The 22,222-nt window shown below is 40.8% G+C and overlaps 1 protein-coding gene across 1 annotated transcript in view; it reads right to left on the reverse strand.

Annotated features, from left to right (window-relative positions):
* MYCBP2 (MYC binding protein 2) overlaps positions 1-22,222 on the reverse strand; it is a gene marked incomplete in the record, with an annotated part of 5,088,083 nt that overhangs the window by 1,026,942 nt on the left and 4,038,919 nt on the right. The window contains 1 exon segment of the mRNA XM_044072904.1: positions 140-268. Within this exon segment, the coding sequence (XP_043928839.1) occupies positions 140-268 (129 nt within the window).

Below are 22,222 nucleotides of genomic sequence, written 5' to 3' on the forward strand. Positions count from 1 at the left end.
ACAAAACTCTTATCACTCAGTATAACAACATCTAGCTGAGCATGTTAGTAACCAAAAACAGTGTTCCTCTTTGCCAGGTACATGATGAAATACGCAAACATGCAAAAAAAAAAAAAAAAAACCAAAAAAAAAACCTCACCTTTGCCATTTACAATACCATAGTCAAATCCTTGAGATGCAGCGTTGCCAGATGAGTTGTTGCTGAATGCCTGAATGGAAAAAGGACTTGGAGGGGGTGTCTGAGCACCTTGGTCCAGAAGAACTTGCTCTACAAGGAAAATTAGAGTTTTAAATCTTTGAAGTATGGCTCAGAAACACATTTATGAGTATTAATTATGCACTAGCATCAGACTGTTTAACTTCCAATCACTAGGACATGTCAAACATTAAAGTGAACCACACAACTTGAAACAACTTAAGCTTGTAGGCCAGATCACACATTTATAATATGCATGTTAGCATATAAACATTTTTGGAATTAGAGAACATAACACTCTGTTAGAACAGAGTTTCAAATACTGCATATTAGCAAGCACATACTTCTATGATGCTTACTAGATAAAAGAAAAATATATGTGCATGAATATGGATTCTGCACTGAATCTATGAAGGGGGCAAAAACTCCATTTCTATCCAGTAATCTAACATCCAACTTCAAACTGTGACCTTTATGTTTCCAAAACAATTTTTTCCTGCAATATGCTTCAATCTTTTAACTGCTGACTAGTGTAAGGGTACTTAAAATTTTTATGGTGAGCCAGTGGCACAGAGGGACTACAGTCTAGTGGAGGATGGATTGAGGGGGCTGCAGCACACCACTTGGATGACATCTAGTGGAAAACAAGTCTAGGTACGTGTGCTGCTCACGTGTGCAGGCATGCTCCCAGTGGTATGCCTCTGAGCGCCACAAAGTGGGAGGGGGTAATCCTTTAGGAAAGGGACAGGTTGCTGCACAGGCCTAGCAAACAGGCACTCTCCCCACAATCTGACTCTCATCATTGGAGAATGAATGGAGCACAAGGCTCTCACCAAGCATGTCCAGCTCTTGCCCGAAAGGAACAAATGGGCAGATTAGCAGCAGCCATCATGTCATTCCTGTGGAGGAGACAAAAAAGTTTCTATCATGTTTACACATACTACATTTTTCCCCATTTTCCTTTAGGAACATACAAAAGAAATATTATTTCTGATTTTTTTTAAGGCTTTTGTTGCAGATCACAAGCAATTTAACTGCTGTCTTCTAAAATAACTCCACTCTGCCTATATCATTACAAGGATGAAAACTTCAAAGCTGCACACCATACTTCACACTCAGGTCAGACTTCTGTTCACTACAGACACTGCTTTCTGCTGTGCATCTTAGCACCTCCCCAGCATTCCTTACTGTAGTTTCACACTACCTGCCTGCTTAACTCGAAAGCTGCAAACATTTCTGCCCAAAGAACTGAGGGATTTAAATCATCTCAGTTACATGCACACTTCTTCTCGTTCCAGGAACCACTACAGCTTAGCAATACAGAACTACTGAAAGACAACAGAGTTAGTGAAGTTACACCTACAAAAAGAACAGAAATATAGCCATTGTGTATTATTCATTTTGACCACCATGCACCACATAAACACAACATGCAAAAATTAAATAGATAAAAAGTAAGTAGCGGTAGCAACAACAAAAATAATATACAATTATGCACTTGTATAACTTGCAGGAAAACCCCTCCAAAGTAGTAGGATGGAGAGGCCATCTAGACAGAGGACGAATGACAAAAGGACAGTGAACAATGCTACACAATGCTTCCTCACGCAGCTGATACTTTGAGCACTTATCTGTTACAACTGACTTTGTTGCCCATTCTACATCAAAAACATTTTGGAAATTCTCATATGCAATGAAAAATTAAACGTCTTTGGAAGGCAAGAGCTGAAGCCAGGCAAAAAGATAAGGAGTTTAGAAGGCAAAGTCTTGAAGCACTGAGAAGTCAAAGATTTGATTCCTTAAATAAAGCTTCAAGCAACAATATTAGGTGAAAACGTGAACAGCTGACCAAGTAGACACACAGCAAAATGTTCACAATGGAGATACTTTTAAAGCAAACATTATAAGTATCTATACTTCTAGTGAAGTAGCTTATGAAAGAATCACTTTTCAACAAGTGGCTGGACATTTGACTTTTTAACCACAATGCAGTTTGTAGTCAACCTGGAAAGAATTTCCTTAGGCACAGCAAGCCTCTGTGTGAAGTAAAGATGACAAATAACTTCTGTTTTCCTGAACTCATGCACAGTTTTTAGATAAAACACAAGTCAACAAAATATTTTCATGGTACAAAAGGATCGCTCTGCCCTAGAGTCTGCCTCCTCAAACAAAACAGACAGATGAATGGATCAGTGTTATACCAGTTCTAAAATGACTTTCAATAGAAAATGTGGGTTAGTCCTAAGGACCAAAAAAAAAATAACTGAAAAAAGACTAAACTTCACTACAGACAGACATTCAGTTTGAAAATCCTGCAAGAGGAGGTGATGGGCACCAAGAACACCATCTTCCATAAGACTAATCTCTTGAGTCTTCGAACTACTTGATGAGAAAGCATGATGTGCAAGGCAAGTCTCAATAAGAAGAAATGTTCTTAAAGGAAGGCAAAGACAGAGAGCACCTTTAAGGATCTGCTTAACTGGCCAGAGCCAACCTACAATACTGCTTATCCCCAAATTTCTGATGCACAGAAATGTCACAAACAATGCATCATGAACATGGAATAAATGTGAGAGATACAGGTGTCTAAATTAAATTAGAATCATCTACAGAAAAGCCAAATGAGCCAAAACAGGATACTCCACCTTAATGGAGAACTTCCTCCTCTCAGAAGAAAATGTCTGAAGATTTCAATACTTCCTGGCAGCTTTAATCTCTTTAAAACTCTGTGTTAGAAGGTCTGAAAAGAGCATGGGGAGTAATAAGGAGACATACCAACAATTGGAACTGTTTATCACTCCAACCAAGGTGGGCAATGTTGGCATGCACCAAGATGATTTTCTCTACCATCAAAGAACGGAGAACATATACCCCAAACCTTCTCGGCCACCATAAGACAACTAGGGTAAGTTTTGGACCTGGCTTCTTTGACTTTTGTGATAAAGTATGTAATCAGAGGGAATGGTGAAAGACATACAAGGAACTTCATAAATTAAGAAAAATAATGCATCCATCATAAAATCCTCTTTGACCTGCAACACAAAAAAATATAAAAAGTTATACAGAAGAAGTTCAATTCATAAACATATACTGGAATACATATGCAATGCATTCAACATAAGAGCAAACCAAGGGAAGGACCACATCTGCCTATGTACTGAATATGTCAGTCTTCATAGTTTTTATCTCCAGAAAACCTTGATGAAGACAGAATTCCCAAATCATTAGCTCCATGAGGGGTCTTGGTGCTGCAGCTCTGGATACATCTGCATCACTGAAAGCATTTACTCCAAATGCTGTACTGTGATCTTTAATGTTGCACTTTTCCCCACTGTTGTCCAACCTCAGAGTTGGTATACCCAAGTTTGGGGTATAGAAGGCTCCCCCACATGGGGGTGGGTGCAGATTTAAAAAAAAAAAAAAAAAAAAAAAAAAAAGCTTTGACGAAAATTACTGAAAGTGTGTTTTGCCAATCTTTCCCACCAAAATGTATTCAAAGTAAGTAGCTTCAGTAAGTCAGGAAAAATCCCTGCAGCTCAAGGAATCTATTTAAATGGTGCATGATTTTCTTTGCATGTTATAAAGTTTTTTTTCAGTTAATTGTAAGTGTAATGGGGATACCAATGTAAAGATATGCTCCTGTTTTTTTCTCCCATCTCTCTCTCTCTTTGTTCAGTTTTAAGAAATGTAGGCACTGCAATATAAAAACAAAAAAAAAAAAACAAACAAAAATATATATACATATATATAAAAGAGCATGACAACAGAAAAATTAGTGTGTTTTTCTCAATCTTGCATAGGGGAATGACTGGGTTAAGACCATTAGCTTAATCTAGTAACACGTTTTAAGGGGAAAGCAAGTAAATGAAAAAGAATACTGATTAGTATACAGCTTTTTTTCTAGTAAACAAATTATGGCTAATTTGCATATGTCTAGCAGACAATCTGATAAAAAGAAATGGCTTGAAGGAAATGTTTTCTAAAAGCACTCAAGTGTTTTCCCAGCTGAGAGAGCTATAAAGACAAAACAAAACCAGACAGCACTTAACAGAACCAAAGGTTACACCATGCATCTTTGCACGGATAACATTTCTTTTAGGTTAGCTCAAGTATGTGTGTGTGGCTGTCAGTTTGAAACATTTGTTCCTATTAGGAGGGCAAAACTTCAATATTTGAAGATGTGCATAGTTGTGTGTGTTATTATTAAGTTAATAGGCTTTATGTGGTATTTGGTGTATGTGTGTGCGTTCAATAAAACAAGTAGTTCTGTAAGATGTGGCATACGTGCAAATGGAGACTACAAGAAAACTGTATATAAGATTTACCTGCAAAACAGTACATGTATGCAACACAAAAGCTGAAACTAGACATTTAGCAAAAAAGCTGTTATAAATAAAAGGTGGGAATAAGCTTTCTATAATGTCTTTAAATATTAATGGTCTCATAAATAAACACAAAACAAGAGAGTAGTGAACTATATTAAAAATGTGGTGTGCAAATAGCTATACTACAGGGGACATACTTGGAAAAAATTGAATATGTGAATTTGATAAAGAAAGGTTTTCAGGATGGTTATTCAACGGAATACCTAGGGCAAAAGAAGAGAGAAGTACTTATATTAATTGCAAGAGGGGCTCCAATAATAATAGAACAGAATAAAAAAGACAATAATGGTAGATCTGTAGTACTAAGGGGATACTACTGGTAAGGGAGTAAAATTACACTGGCATATATTTATATTCCATCGAAAACTGCTATAATGGAGCTCAAGAAAATTGTGGGAGAAACATACAGCTTTCAGCAAGGAATATTATTTATAGGTGGGGACTAGAATTTAATTTTCAACAGTGAAGCTGTGCCTGGGGGAGCCCAGAATGGAAATATATCAAAGGAGGATAGATTTTCAAAGAAATTTATGAAAATATTTGGCATGGAAGATGTGAATTCAGAACTAGTAGTTCATAGTGAATTTACACATTATTCTCCAAGATGCAAAAACTGTTCTAGGTAAAGCAGAATTTCACATGAACATGTGCATTTAATTTAATGTCTTAATACGCACCCAATAACTATTTCAGGCCATGCACCAAATAACTAAAATTAAAACACAGGGTATTGAAATAATAATGAGACATTAGTGCTTTCCCACCTGTTGAAAGGAGAGTAATTTAAGGAATGGATTGTGGAACTTATTCAGGAGCTATTAGCTATTAGAGAAGATAGAAATTATTTCTGAAAATATAGCTAAGGAGCAGGATAAAATTAAAGTGGAGTTTAAAAATAGGTTGGAAATAAAAGAAAGGGGTATATGGTTAAGAAGCAACAAGAATTTTTAGAGGGACTGACAAATGTTAAATTATTGCAAAATAGGGATATCACAGAGCAAGAACAGGGGCAACTGCAGAATGCTAAACAGAAAATAAGGGATTAACTCAATAATATGCATGAGTTTAGGAAGACTGCTGTTAAGCAACTGCTTTTTTGATAACTCTAGAAGCATAAAAACTTTTAGCACAACAACTCAGGTAACGGAAAGCAAGAAGGGGCTGTCACCACGCTTAGGGAGCCTATAACAAGGAAGATAAGAGATCCTGTAGAAGTATTAGAAATATTTCAGAAATTGTATGAAAGTCTGTATAAAGCAGAGAAATATGGAAATCAAGAAAAGGTACAAATGGAAATGTTTATGGAAGAATTAAATATGCCAAGGTTATAGGTATTGGAGGCTCAATTACTAACAGTTAGGACAGGAGGAGATGAGATAAAAATGGTGATGTAAAACCAATCTAGATGGGGATTCTTGTGGAGGTTTGGAAGCTAGGAGGGAAAAACTGATAAAGATTTGGAAGGTTTTGTTTAACAGTATTTTAAGAGAAGCAGAAGTAATAACAATCTGGAAGAAAGTGGTTGTAGCTGTAATAGCTAAACAGGGTATAGATCCAGATTCATATAGGCCCATTTCAATACTAAACCATGATTATAAAGGGCTTATGTGTATACTGGCTAAAATAATGTCAAAAGTAAAGCCAAAACTGATAGATATGGACTAATGTGGTTTTGCAGAGGGGAGATAAACATTTGACAACATTAACAGGACAATGTTGATCCAGAGGGAAGCAGAATTCAAGAAAATACCATTGTTGTTAGTGGGTCTTGATGCAGAGAAAGCATTTGGCAGACTAAGCAGGGCTTTTATGAGCAGAGCAACATAAGCATTTGCATTCCCTGATAAAATTATAAAGTTGATTAAGAGGATATATGAGGGAGTGGAGGCAAAAATTAAAATGGATGGGGTCCTCTCTAATAATTTCGGCTTGAGCAGAGGAACTATGCAGGGGTGTCCTCTTTCCCCTTTGTTATTTGTGTTATATTTAGAAACATTGGGAAAGAAAATGAGGGACTCAGAAATTCAAGGATATAATTGGTATGGTAGTCAAGAAAAGCTGGCACTATTTGCAGATGACATTATTTTATACCTGACAAAACCAGAAAGGGACATTACAGTGCTGTGGAACATATTGAAACAGTTTCAAATATTATCAGGATACAAAATTAATGAAGTTAAAACAAAGGCAATAGCGGTAAATTATGTACCCACATACAAATTGGTTCAACAATATCCACACTTATGGGGACATGATAAAACAAAGTATTTAGGAGTACGGATTAAAAATGATTCCAGTGTGGCAGCTAAGGATACATAGGAAGAGACTAAACAAAAGATAATACAAAAAACGAGAAAATGGAAGCTGTGTTATACAGATAGCTACAGTAAGATACAGGCAGTTAAAATGTTTTTAGTACCTTTAGTCTCATACACAGGTCGGACATATTTTTTATCAACCAGAAGAGAAGTTGTAGACCGCAATTAATAAAGAGAAGAAGCATTTTTTTTTATCTGGGAGGGGAAGATGGCAAGAGTCAAATGGGATAAGTTTACTCTTCCAATAGGACATGGTGGGTTGGGGTTACCCAACTTGAAGGGATATTTTAGAGCAACACAGTTAAGGTTCCCATACGTAGCAGAAGCAGAAACTTATAATTCAAAGTGAAAAGAGATGATGACAAAAAAGGGGGATGACTGGGATTCTGGAAGCAGACCTTTACGGAGAGTAACAAAAATCATACAGAATACTAAATTCATAAAGTAGCAGAAGGTATTCTAAGAACTAAGCCAACACCGGAATGGAGAAAGAAGATTCTGTCGATAGGGATGACTGCAATTAGGGATACAAACATTAGGCAAAAGGGGGCTGGAATTTATTGGAAAAAAACTGGTCAAGGAACCAAGGTATTGGGTATAAATAACTAGAAAGGGAAAGATGATAGAATGGGAAGACGCCAAGAATTTATTTGGACTGCAGGTTAGAGACTGCCTTCCCCATCAGTGACTGATATCAGAGTACAGAGAAAGAGAAAGAAATAGGGGGTCCTAAATGAAAGAACAGCACTGGTAGAGTTTTTAGTAGAATCTGGAACAGACACTGGTCATAAAAAAGAAATAATTAGTACAGCATACAAAATATTGCACAACTATAACAATCAATCAGAGGAAGTTAGAAAGGATTGGGAAGAGAGACTGGATAAGCAATTCACAAAGTAAAAACTGGGGGATATATGTATCTTTCCCAAATATGCAACAAAGTCTAGAAGATTTAGGGTCGTTGCTTGGAAGTGTTTACATAGGTATTTTATACTCCAAGTAGACTCCAAAGAATTTTTCCTCAGGTAGACAGCAAATGTTGGAGGTGTAACGAGTAAGAAAGAGGTAATTGGGAACATATTTTCTGGGAGTGTAATGAGTTGGCAGACTTTAAAGATTCCCTGCAGACTGCTCTGTTGGACATGCTGGGTGAAAAGGAAATTTTTTTGAGCTATGAAACAGAATCGGAATTGCCTCAACATAATAGGGCTTTGCAGAGTCTAATTATGATGGCTGTCAAAAAAGCAATTACTAGAAATGGAAATCAAGGTCTACACCAACTTTATTAGAAGTAACCAAGATAATACAAGAGATTAAACAACTTGAATTGTGATCTTTAGAAAAGGGTGGGAACAAATTACATAGGAAAAAAATGGGAAGTGTGGAATCAATACACGCAGAGGAGGAAGGAAGTTTAAAAGAAATGAGCTATGTAATGACTGAATGAAAATGATTGGATATATTATAAGTGATGTATAAGTTACAGTTGTGTCGGCATGGTTTGTAATGCATAATGTTTGCAGCTGAGATTGTGTTATGGTTCTTATTTACATAAATGTAAGATTGCCTATGTCATACATAATTTAATAAAGATGTTTCCTGTTTAAAAGAGTCTAACAACACATGCACTCACTTTTCCAATGGAAGTGAACACTTGTGAAAATTATACAAGTCGGTCTACGATCAGCAGCTATACATGCATCACTTCTGTGCAAAGCAGTATGATTTGTCAAACTATATACTTAAATAGTCCACCATGAACCTGGTTGTCTCAGCTAGGCAAGAGGAGCTCTGATCACATCTTCACTAACACAGCCATTAGGGTGAGGGGTAAAGCATTACACACCAGATGGTTTAAGTGAAGCCTTTATTCCTTGGAGTCTATTTCCCTTGATAAAGGAAAGAGTCCAGGTGAGCCCGCCACTTTACTAGAGAAATGTTCTTTTTCCAGACATGCAATGGTTTCTACTGCAGGAAGGGAAGGCCCACATTCAAAATTATGGGAATATTTTCTTCTCAGGAAGCCAGTAGCAAAGGTCTGACACACAGAGGATGACCCTAACAGCACAACAGCTGTGTAGTCACTAACATCTCACCATCTACCAGAAAAAGCCATATACATAGATGAGCAAAAGCAGCCATGAAGACCACAGCATCCATAAGACTACAATAAACACAAATAAGTTTTATCTAGGTTGTCAAGGTTACTTCTTTCTGGGACTTCTCCATAGGCAGGAACAACAGACACTAGAAAGCTCTTGTTGCTAACTAAGTAAATGAATCTTCCTATTCAGGATCTATAAGAACATACTTCAGGTTATATAGTCTCCTGGGTCATGCAAGCAGGGGACTAACCTAAGCTAGGGAAGCTGCAAAGAAGATCCACGGGGACCATAAGGAAGACACACCACCATCATCCAGGCGATCTGCAGTAGGTAGGTCACAACCTAACATAGTCAACAGTCTATATATAATGTGCTAGATCTGCTCTAGGAAGACATACAAGTCCAAAATGGCAGAGAAGCTTCCAAATGAAAGTCCAAAATAGCGAAAAAAAGAAGTTATGTACTTACCATAATGTTCCATGTGAGTCGTTCATCTCGCCTTTATTCTTACTGATGGGTTCGGAGCCGATCCTCAGCTCCGAGTTGGCCAACTACAAAAGATCAAGGTCTAAAGCAAGCTCGAGGTCAGATCCCTATTCCATGATGCACTACGAACCTCCCTCAGATCTTGTTTGCTTATAGGTTGGTACTGGGCTATCTTCCCGAAGGCATACTTTAGCCCAGCCACGTTGTGCGGTATTCACCGCCCATTTAGTAGTTCCCTAGACCCTTGTACTAGCAGCTAGTACCCTTGGCCCCTATCTAGTAGTGCTGTTGGTGTGATCCCCGACTAAAGCCGTCATTATGCCACTCAATCAGAAAAAAAAAAAAGTTCCAATTCAAGCTTCTCGGACCCGTAGTAAACTGGAAGGTGGTTGGTGGGCGGGATGCAAGAATAAAGGCGAGATGAACAACTCACATGGAACGTTATAGTAAGTACATAACTTCTTTATGTGAAGTTGTTCTATCTTGCCGTTTATTCTTACTGATGGGTAGCGTCCCAAGCACCAACTTTCTCAGGTGGCTCAAGGGAGAATGCTCCTCAGAACCGCAGAACCAAAGGAGGCCCTGTCCCTGGAGGTCTTATCCAGTTTATAATGGCTGATGAAGGTATGCGGTCTAGACTATGTGGCAGCAGCACAGATAAGAGTCTAGACACAATTTGGCCAAAAAGGCTGAAGTGGCTACAGATCTGGTGGAATGAGCCTTTATCCTTTGTGGTAAAGAATTTCGCAGAAGTGTACGTGAAAGCAATACAGTTTGATAACCATCTGGACAAGGTGACATTAGACACTGGATCAATTTTGTTCGCTTCTGAGAAGGAAACAAACAACTGTTCATTTTTCCTGAATTGTTTGGTTCTGTCCAAATAAAATCATAATTGTCTATGCACATCAAGTTTCTGAAGTATGTATTCCAATTTGTTTGTATGATGGGGGAAAAAATGGGTAATTCAATAGTTTGATTGAGATTAGCTTCTGAGCAAACTTTGGGTAAAAAGGAGGGATTTGTTCTCAAAGAAACTCTGTCATTACGAAAAATTAGATAGGGAGGTTTGATAGTCATGGCTTGTAACTCAGAAATCCTCTGAGCAGAGGTTATTGCCACTAGAAATAAAGTCTTCCAAGAAAGGTATTTAAGGTCACAAGATGAAGCTGGTTCAAAAGGGGGATAAAATAATGCAGGAAAAACAAGGTTCAAATTCCAAGGCATGGAGGGCGTTCTGACGGGTGGTCTTAGATGGAAAGTGCCTTTTAAAAAGGCTTTGAATATTTGTTGAGACATAATATTTGAAGAGTCTAAACTCAAATGAAAACAGGAAATAGCTGCAAACTGTACCCTAATTGTAGCTGCAGCAGCACCTTCTCTGAAAAGTTTAGTAAGGAAATTTAGGATGGCAGAAGCAGGAGCCAAATAAGGATCTATTTCATTTTGATAAGCCCAAATAGCGAATCTCCTCCACTTGCTATGGTACATTTTTTGTGTGGACAGCTTAAGACAGGCTGTCAAAATGTGTTTAACTTCTGTTGAAAGATTAGGACACCTGGCTACGTTTGGAATTGGAGCAGCCAAGCTGTCAGTTTGATGGACTGTAGAGAGGGGTGAAGAGTTCCTGAGGCATGAATCAGGAGATCCGGCACTGGGTCCTGGATCCAAGGCTCTTACAGTAGATGATGCTGGAGGAAAGGGAACCAAATCTGCCGAGGCCAGAATGGGGCTATTAAGATCAAAGTTCTGCCCAAAGACCTTGCTTTCTGTAACACTTTGGGTATCAGGGGTATTGGAGGAAAGGCATAGAGAAGGACCAGGGGCCAATCGTGCACAAGTGCATCTCTTGGGGTTTCCCCTAGAGGGGGAATTAGGGCAAAGTAGTTGCTGCATTTAGTGTTGGCTGGGGTTGCAAAGAGATTGCAGCAAGGCTGGCCCCATCTGTGGAAGATCCTTTCCACCACTTGATGCTTCGGAGACCACTCGTGCGTCAAGATTATTGCTCTGCTCAAACTGTCTGCTATCACGTTGGACTTCCCTGGGATATGCATTGCTACCAGAAAGCGTTGGGTAGAAGTTACCCATTTCCAAACTCTTAGGGCTTCTCTGCAAAGGGGATAAGACTTCTGACAACCGACATAATGTCCGATTGTACAGCAACTGTTTCTAGGGGAAGAGAGCCTTGAAAGAACTGCAACTCTAGGAGAAATGCTCCCATCTCCAGGACATTGATATGCAGGCGAGCCTCGTGTTAATTCCACGTACCTTGGGCTGTTCTTCCCTGGTGATGCCCCCCCCACCCCACCCTTCCAGGGAAGCAACCTTGGTCACTGCGGCTATAGGAGGGGGTAATACAAAGGGTCAACCTAAAGTCACATGGTGTGAAGTTATCCACCACCAAAGATCCTTCTTGCAAGAGTCCGTTATTAATATCTGATAAGTCATTGGTAGTTCTTGATAAGAACACTGGGTGAACAGAAGCCATTGAAGTATTTGCATGTGCATCCTGCCCAGAGGAACAGAGATTACGGCTGAAGCCATAGTGCCTAGCAATTTGAGGATCTTTGACACTGGAACCCTCGTGATAGGAAGAATGCCCAATATCTGATTTCTTAGATTTTGAATTCTTTCCGGTGGTAGGGATAATGTTAGAGTGACCGTGTTTAGTTCTGCTCCTATAAAAACTATCTGCTGCAATGGCAAAAAGGCAGATTTTCCTGAGTTTATCATAATCCTCAATTGCTGGTAAAGGTTTATTGTCCTGTTGCTCGCCTGAATAAGTTGATGCCTGATGGTGGCAGTGAGAAGCTAGTAAACTAAATATGGAAACACCTGGAATCCGGATGGAGTCAGATGAGCCATCACTACTGCCATGCATTTGGTGAACACTCTGGGAGCTGTTGTGAGACCAAAGGGCAGAGCTTGAATTTGGAAATAATTGGCTCCCAGCCGGAAGCATAGGTGATCTCTCAATGGCCTGCCCACTTTGATATGGTTGTACGCATCCTGGAGATCTATTGAGCACATCCAATTGTCTTTCCCCAGAAAGGGGAGAATTGACTGAAGCGTGACGATCTGGAACTTTGTCTTTTTACTGATTTGTTTAATCTGCTGAGGTCTAGAATGGACATCCAGTCCCCTGTTTTCTTTGGTACTAAAAAGAACCTTGAGTAAGTACCAGATCCTCTTTGGTCTGCTGGGACTGGATGGATGACTCTTTTTGAAGCAACGTTTGAATTTCTAGAGTTGCTTGTTCCCTGTGACTGGGTGGAACATCTGGGATTTTTTTGATTAGTAGGGGGGATATGGCAAAGGGTATTGAATATTCCCTGGAAATAATGCTTCGTACCTAGGTATCTTTTGTGATTTTTAGCCAGGCATCTGGGTACAAGGACAGGTGTCCCCCGACTGCCTCCAGAGGTGGACAGTCTGGCTTGCTCTCAGGAGCGCTGGTAGGGTTTCCCAAGGAACTGATCCTTGTCTCCCTGATTTTGCAGACCCCCTCTGCCAGGAGGTCAGCGTCTTCCGTTGACACCCCCCCCTCTGCCTCTGGAAGGGGATACGGAACCACATCTTACCACCACCTCTCCCTTTGGGGTAGGGTCTAGTAGGGGTGGAAAAACGGACTCCTACAGCAGACAGTCTTACCATCCTGCCCACTCCTGGTAAGAGTCTCCTTAAGCTTAGGTCCAAATAGGGTTGAACCGTCAAATGGGGTGTTAATAAAGGAAAACTTAAAGGGTTCCGCAAAGGAACACAATCGCATCCAGGAATGACACCTGAGTGCAATTCCTGTACCTGCAGCTCTGCTCGTTCCATCAATCGTGTAGGAGAGTAGGCACATGGACAAGTTTGCAACGGAAGTTAAGGTAGAGAGCTGGGCAGTAACCTGATCTGAAACTCCTGTCACTACTGAACCTTGTAAGGTATCGCCTAGTTCTTTCAGGAGATCGCTTTGCAGGCTAGTAAAATGGGTAAAATAGTTCAACGAACAAAGAACAAAGGCCGTTGAACTGAACATACTCTTCCCATGAGCCTAGAATCTCTATTAGGAGGATGGACATTAGCAGAAGTCTCCGAAAGTTCCTTCTTTGTGGCTCTGCCACCACCATGGCATCAACAGGCACACCTTTGGATAAGAAGTTCTTGTCTAGAGGGCAAGTAGTAAATTTATTCGGCCTCTGAGGGACAGGTTCTGTTGTATCTGGAGCCTCCCAACCCCTGTGAATGAGCAATTCAACTAGCTCATCAAGGGGCGGAAACACCCAGGAGGTGGAGGGTTGAGATCGGAAAGCGTTCAGGAGTACAGACTCATCCTCAGAAGGGTTAAGGGACTTCCAGCCACCCCTCTGTTTTAGGATCTCCAGGATATCTGCAAAGGAGATATCCTCAGAGAGGGACTGTGGGGACCCTTCTGACTCATCTAAGTCCGTGTCAAAAGTGAGTGACTCTTGGGGAGAGTCAAGATGCTTCCTCTTGCAAGTCCGCTTTCTGGGTACCTCTTCAGTGGGAGCTTCTGGAGAGGTTTCAGAAGAGCAGGGTTCACCCAATGGGGTGTCCTGAGGCTCAGGATCTCTACGCTTAAGTGGAGAGCATGTAGAAGAGGCAGAGACCGATACTTTAGGGGGAGGACCTGCTGGAATCGATGATGTGGTTGTCGGCACTGACAACACCCTCCTCATGGCATCGAAGGCTCCCTGGTACCGACCCGAGGCAATCCCCGGTTCTGAAGACACCGCGGCCCCTCTCGGTGCTGGAGCCAGAAGCTCCAAGCCCGAGGTTGGGACTGAGCTCACCCAAGCCGATGCCCCGAGAGGTAAAGTCAGAACTGACAAGTCGGTCTGACTATCCTCCCCGGGCTCTACTGGAGAGTGTTGGATGACTTACATCAGCAGTGCTTAAGCTATGTCATCTTCCAAAGACAAATGACTGAGCCTGTAACCCAAGGTACAGCATCAATGCAGTCAAAATTACAGTGCACTACATAAACGTCCACTGTGGAAACCTTTGCAAGGTTTTCTCTTGAGTCTCTTTGCTCAGAGATTCAATGAGTTATATGTGCTTTTCCACAGCTTTGTCCATTAGGGAGGACTAGAACTCTGAAAGATGATGCGAGTAACTACTGGACCTGAATCCAAATGCTGCAGAAGTGAACACTCTCCGCCCTCCTTGCACACCCTGTGCAAAATCTTAAACTCCGTATCAGTCAATAAAGTATGGTATCGTGACCACTAGGACTTCTAGTAGACTGATTAGATTATTCAACAGCCACTCCATATATACTAAGATTACTGTCACTTCACAGGGTGTTACAGAAGTTATCTGCTTTCTTGGGAGGTGAATTTGGATATTTTGGTGCTAAAATATAGTATCTTTCTCTAAGGGTTCAAGGGTCTTTACAGTTCTTACACAGATAGATATTAAGATATTTCTTTTTTTTTTAATAAAAACATCTTTACTGAACGACCACTTACGGCACTGGCAGCATACATTTAAATAAACGAAAACAAACCATAATGACATTTTTCAGTTGCAGACATACATCACACATATCACCTTCTATACCATTACTCTCAGTCAAACATTATATAGCTCATTCAATTCCTGCTTTCCCTTAAACCTCAATCCTCCGTCAAAATATTATTCTGCATGCACTGTTCCACAATTCCCATTTTTTTCTATGTAATTTGCTCCTACCTTTTTTTTTCTAAAGATCCCACATCCAGTTTTTTTATCTCGGTTACTAGATTAACTACTTGTAGTATGGCTGGGTTACACTTTTATTTCCATTTTATAGTAAATGCTTTTTTGGCAGCCATCAAAATTAAAATTAGCAAAGCATTACTATGTCTAGGCAAATCTGTTTCTGTATCACAGCTCAAAATATCATTTCCCTAGCTACATGAATTTGCTCACCCAATATCTCTGACAGAGTGGTCTGCAGGGAATTTGTAAAGTCTAATAACCAAAAATAATGCACCCAATGGCCATCGACAAAATCTCCACTTTATTAGACCCAAACACCGTCAAAATCCATTAATTAAGCGCTTTCTTCATAGACAATGACTTTAGAACAAGATAAAATTCTCATGCTAAAAATGCCTGTATATATCCTATAGGTTAACACATGATTGGCTACTTGATTAAATAGATCAATTAAGCAACAGGACTGTCTCAAAAACACAGTCTCAAATATACAGGAAATGTATATAGGGACAATCTTTAATAAAGCATTAGTATTAAAAATGTTATATTTGGCATACCCAAGGTGCACAAGTGTGTTTCTTCACCTCCTTTTTGACCTACAGTGTCTGCCAGAGGGTCCAAGACACAATTTGTCCAGCTTTGTGAAATATAAGGTGAAGCACATTGTCGAGGGAGTTCCACACTTGGTTAGGGACTCTTGGGAGTTTCTGGGACAACTTAGCCAAGATATATGGAGCCCAGATCTTATTTTTCTAACTACAGATGTCAAGGACTTATTTGCATGTATTCCCAAGAAGGATGGTATAGAATAGTTTGAAGAGATATTATTTCTTGATTCTAGTTTGACTCGTGGGGACGTTACTTTAATTTATGAATTGATGTCTATGGTTTTAGACTATAATTACATCTATTTCGAAGGGCAATATAACCAACAAATATCTGGAGTGGCCATGAGAGCGGTTTGTGCACCAGTGTATGCCAATATAGTCCTTCTTGGATGGGAGCTTAAACATGTTTTTAACAGCACTTGGTGGGTTGAACATGTTTTATTACATAACCGGTACCTGGACGATATTTTTATTCTATGGAAGGGGGACAAGGACAACATTCCTAAATTCATAGATTATTTGAATGGGACTACCACCTTCCTCAAATTCACATTTTCCTATCATGAACTACAATTCCCATTCTTGGATACATTAATTACTCATGGTTTTACATCCAAGGTTTTTTGTAAGAGTACGTTTTGTAACTCCTACCTACATTTTTCTAGCCATCCCCCTTTGTTGCAAAAGAAAAGTATTATTAAAGGACAGGCCATACGTATTGCCCGAATGACCTCTGAATTGATTAATGTCAAAAAAGAATTTGTTACTTTGGTGAATATGTTTGTACTAAGGGGGTATCCCAAAGGTATGGTGGAGTCAATCTTGGATGGAGTTTATCATGAATGGGGTAGAAAGTATAAACCCCTTTTGGGGGCAGGGCATTTCTTAAAATTACATATGGGTAATTCTCAGTCGCATATTGGATCTATGGCATATACAAGAGCATGTACAGTACAACAGAGTATACTATCCAAAAACATTAAGGCCATTTTGCGGAAAAATTGGAGTATCTTTAGAACTAATCAGGACATTTATCACACCTTGGGTGATCAACCTTTTTTTATTAACAAAGTGGGAATGAATCTTAAGAAATTGGCTGAAACACCTAAAAATTGTAGTGGAAATGAGAATGCTAAAGGGACTACAAGTTGTGGCTGTTCACAGTGTAGTTTCATTTTCAGGGAAACTATTACTATATTGAGTGACAGACTAAGGACTAACATCACTTTTAGGAATGGAAACTGGAGCACAGAGGTTAGTGTACTAGGCAATGTGGGATACTTGTCCGGCATATTATGTCGGAAAGACCCTTTAGATGTAGGATCTATGAACAATTATACAAATTAAAAAACAAGAAAGAAACTAACGCATTGTATAGGCATTCCCAAAGTTGTTCAAATTTCATAGTTTCATAGTATAGTACTAGGCTATCTGCCCTGGGGCATTTGTAAGCCTAGCCATAGTGATGTGGCTTTTGCCACCCCATGAAATGGTACAAAAATGTACAGATAAAATCTAGAATACTGTGCCTCTGTCTAGTAGTGACACAGTGAGGGTCCCCTTATATAATAGAATTAGTTTACTGTGCCTCTGTCTAGCAGTGACACAGATGTGACCCCTGGGGTAAACTTACGATCTCCCATCCACTCATCAAGATTTCTCTTGAAGAGATTCAGTGAGGGGCTCTGCCTAATACGAACTGGGATCCTGTTCCAAAGCATGGGAAGCCTCTGGGTTATGAATCTATCCCTCCAGCATGTCCTATTCATACTTGTGCCGAGGTTTCAGTCTTTAGCTCTCGTGGTCCTGATGGATTTGGATTTTTTGAGGTGGAGCATGTCCATCAGATCCTGATTGGACATGGCCTTGTATGTCAGGCAGAGATCACCTCTGAGCAGGTGGTATGCTACTGAATAGAGCTGAAGTTTCTTTAGTCTGGCAGAATAAGACATATGTTGGAGACCCTTGATCCTTTTGGTAAGGTACTTTTGTGGTCTCTCCAGCTGTTGCAAGTGCTGGGTGAGGTACATACCAAATGGGGCATTGTACTCAATCATGGGTCTGATGAGGGAGGAATATGGGGGTACAATGACATCCTTGGATCTGGATGTGAAACCCTTCATGATGAGGTGTGCAAGGTAGAATGTTTTTCTAACCAATTTGGCAACGTGGGTGTCAAATGAGAGGTCGCTGTCTACTTGGGTCCCTAGGTCTCTGATTACTTTTTCCGTACTCAGTGGGTTTCTGTCTATGTGATAATTTGTGGGTACTTTGTTTTTTCCAAAAGGGATAACTATACATTTTTTGGCATTTAGTTTAAGGCCGTGACTACGGCACCAGTTGTCCGTTTCAGTGAGGCCTTTTTGTAGGATGTGTGTATCTGCTGGTGTATCGACTATGGCACCTAGTTTGCAGTCATCTGCGAACTTTGTCAGCCACAGCCCTCCCATGTTTACTTTAACATCTGAGAAATAAATGCCGAACAAGAGGGGTCCCAGGACAGATCCCTGTGGAACACCACTTGTGACTGGCTTTGAGTCTGACATTGCTCCAGCGATTTTAACTTTATGGGTTCTGTCCTTTAGCCAGTTTGCAACCCATCTAGTGACATAAGGGTTTACTTTTAAGCTGTTTAGCTTTTCTAAGATGCCTGAGTGGGGTATTGTGTCGAAGGCCTTAGCCAAGTCCAGGTATACTGTATGGACTGCTTTGCCCTCATCAATGGCTCTAGTGACGGTTTTGAAAAAGTCGACCAGATTTAAAAGGCAGGATCTGCCCTTTACAAAGCCGAACTGGGTGGGGTCAAGCGTCTGTAGGTCCCCTATGTCTCTGTTTATGAGTTCCATAATGATTCTTTCCATAGCTTTGCAGACCAGGCTAGTCAAGCTTATGGGCCGGTAGTTTCCAGGGTCTGTAGAGGCACCCCACTTGTGGAGTGGGACCACTGTTGCTGTACGCCAGTGTTCAGGTACATATCTCGAAGTAAGGCTAGGGTTAAATAGCATTTTTATGTGTGGGTTTAGCTCCCCTTGGAGTTCACGTAACACGCACCCTGGGATACCGTCAGGTCCCATTGGTGCTGTGTTTTTTGCTTTGTTTAGGGCGGTTCTCACTTGGACATCTGAGATGACAGGGAGATTACATTCAGCTGGGATAAGTATTTCTTCTTTTGGGGGTGAATGAGGCGAGAAATTTGCACTGAACCTATCAGCCAGAATGTTAGCAATATCTGTGGGTTCAGTGTATTTTTTGTTGTTGTGAACCAACTCTGAGCATATCTGAGGGTTTCCGCCCAGGTTTCTAACATAGCTGAAGAAGGCTTTGTGGTTATCTTTAGTGTCCTTAGCGATTTTTCTCTCAAAGTTTGCCTTGGATGTTTTTATGAGAGAACGTAGTTTTCTGCTAATGTTGATCAGAGATGTCTTCCCTTCATGGGATTTCGCTCTGACGTGCAGTAGCTTCCTTCTTTTGTTATACAATTTGTTTATGGCTGAGGTCCACCAGACAGGACGCTTACATTTGGTGGAGAGGGACTTGGATTTGTTTGGGATTGCATGATCGATGCATTCTTGGAGATGTCCATAGAAAGTATTTGTGAAGGATTCGGCATTGTGGGATGTGGTTTCCACTGGCACAGTGGGCTTAAAGGATACCATCTCAGTCTTAAGAAGAGTGAAGTCTGCTTTTGAGAAGTTTTTCACTGTGGTCTTTTGTGCTGGGGGTGGAGGTGGGATATGTATATCCAGGGTGATTAGTCTATGGTCAGATCTCACTAGTGAGGGGTATACTTCTGGTGTGGAGCATTTTGTCCCCATGTTTGTGATGATCAGGTCTAGTATATTATCTCCCCTAGTGGGAGAGGTGACTAGTTGTTCCAGTGCATTTGAATTTATGAATTCCAGGAACCTTTGGGCTAAGGTATTAGGGCTAGAATAATGTACCCAATCAATGTTTGGGTAGTTGAAGTCTCCCAGTCTGATGGTATTTTGTGATACATTCATATCCTCCAATGTCTTCAGGAAGGCTGAGTGGGGTTCTTGGGATTGGGAGGGTGGTCTGTAACATGCTACCAGTTGTATAGCAGTTTTGCCTATGGTTAGTTGCACCTGTATGGTCTCTGATGCTTCATGTGTTGCTACTAACCTGGTGATGTGGGTGTCCTTTATGAATATGGACACTCCCCCTCCCTTTGTGGTTCGGCCCGGGTTTTGGGGCCGAAAAGCATGACACGAGGTATAGCCTGGTAGTGCTGGGGTGCTCTCAGGAGCCTTGAACCAGGTTTCAGTTACTGCACAGACATCGATGTTCTCCATGCTGAGGAGTGCATCAAGTGCCTGCATCTTGAGATTTAGACTTCTGGCGTTGCGCAGCACTACCCTTATTTTTTTTCCATTTTTGTTTTCTAAGGAGGTGGGTTTGTCTTTTGAGCCTTGCCTAAAAAAGGCACTATGGGGGTGGCAAGTGCCTTAGCCAATATCCGGAAGCCCAGTGGTGACAGGTGTAAGCCATCCCTTGCGAAGCAGCGTGGCTTGTCCAAAATATCATCCCAGGCAGACAGACATTGGATCCCCTTAGAATGACACCAGTACTTGAGCCAATTTTTAAAGCTGATCATCTTGTCTTTGTATTGTGGTATCATTCTTGGTGAGGGCAAGATGCTGCTCAGGGTCAGGGTCATACCAGCCTGGGCTACATAATCGGAGAGCTCCTCTATGTCTCTTTTCATGTAGTCCAGGAAGGTACGTCTCAGGTCATTCACACCAGCATGGACAATGACGGAGTCATATTTGTACTTGCTTTGGAGTGACCTGAGTGCGTGTGTTATGTGGCGGATCCTAGCTCCCGATAGACAGCTCACAGTCACCTTCTCCTTGTTCAGCCTGGTCAGTGGGACATCAGTGTGTCTGACTATGGAGTCACCTATTATTAGTGTATCAGGCAAGGTGTTTGGCCTTAAGGGCTGCGATTGGTTGACACACTGATTTATTGAAGTATGTGTTGCATGTGTTTTGTTTTGAGGTGGTGGATTTTTGGATGTCTGCTTTGGGAGCCTCTGTTGTTTTGGTAAGTTTTTTATTAGAGCCTCCGAGTATGTCTTTGTGTTTTTATGTGTTTGGTTTGCAGTTGTGGTAGGTCTATGTGGGACTGGTATTGTTGTGTGTGTGATTGCCATCTCCTCCTGTCTGGTCATGCCAGCCCTGAGTTGAGAGAGTTCAGCCTCCAGTTTGGCTATATAGTTGCATCTCTCACATGTAATTGTGTTTGTTGGGAGGAGGAGAGGGTTGTCTGTGTACATGAAACAATTGCAGCATTGTCTCAAGATGCCCAGATTGACCAGCTGAACTGGAGACGACGCCAGTAATCTACCACTCGACATGCTAGAACAGTATAAGGGAGTGGTATACCTTTAAGGGAAGTGGGTATTCACAGGGGTGGTAAGTAGATGTAGTGCTTTACTAGTACGAGAGTGCTTACTTAGTAGAGAAGTATTAAGAACAAGTGCTAGGCTTATAATACAGTGAGTATTCTGGTTATACTAAGAGTAGAGCTTCCTTAAGGGAAAATTTGAAGAGCAGACTTGGCGGAGCCAGAAAAAGTTTAACCTTGTTTAAACGGCGCTGTGCTATACGCGATCATAAAAGCCGTGCAAACGCGGATTTTAAACAGTGAACTACAAAAGAGCTAGGAATGGTCCCAAACAACCAATTACTATAGCTTCTTGTGCTGAGGTCACTTCCCCCAAGGACAGGTAGGCTGCTCAAGGCTCCCCACTCCCACTGGTGAGCAAAGAAACTTCCTTCTATCCAAGTAAGGTAATGGACAACACAGGAACTACACCACAGCCCAGAATACAGCAATGCCTGTAAACTGGTCTAAGCTAGTCGAGGAAGGCGGGAAAACAAGGATTATTTTTGTTTTTTGTTTTTGGTAGAAACACACAGAAAATGCAGAGACAGTGATAAATTAATTACACAGGCTAGCACACTTTAGTGGGCAGCCTCCACAGTTAAATTAAACAAACGAACAAGCAAACTTTCGATCAAATTCGACTAAAAGTAACTTTAAGTGCAGATTTTAAAATAAATGCAGCAATCAGTTAAAAAACAGTTCAGGCTAGTTCAAAGTAAGCTACAGAAGCTATTTCCAGTGAAAAAAAAGAAAAGATACTCAAATCCAGAAGGTAGTCACTTTTTCGAGTTCCTTGCTGCTAGGACCACTCTGTAAACCCACGTGGAGCTTGTCTGAGCAGTATTCCACGGCTTTAAGTTTGGCATACTAGACATAGTCTATATTGAACCTAGGGGGGAGACTAGAAGAACCAGCTTAGCAAAAAGGAACTTGTTTGGCAACTTAGGCTTGCTGCTAACTTCCCCCCAGGACTAAACGACAATGTTTCTATAGTACCAGCTCTCAA

Source organism: Protopterus annectens, chromosome 5.part1, assembly GCF_019279795.1.
Source record: "Protopterus annectens isolate FY-2018-M chromosome 5.part1, PAN1.0, whole genome shotgun sequence".
Lineage (NCBI taxonomy): Eukaryota > Metazoa > Chordata > Ceratodontiformes > Protopteridae > Protopterus > Protopterus annectens.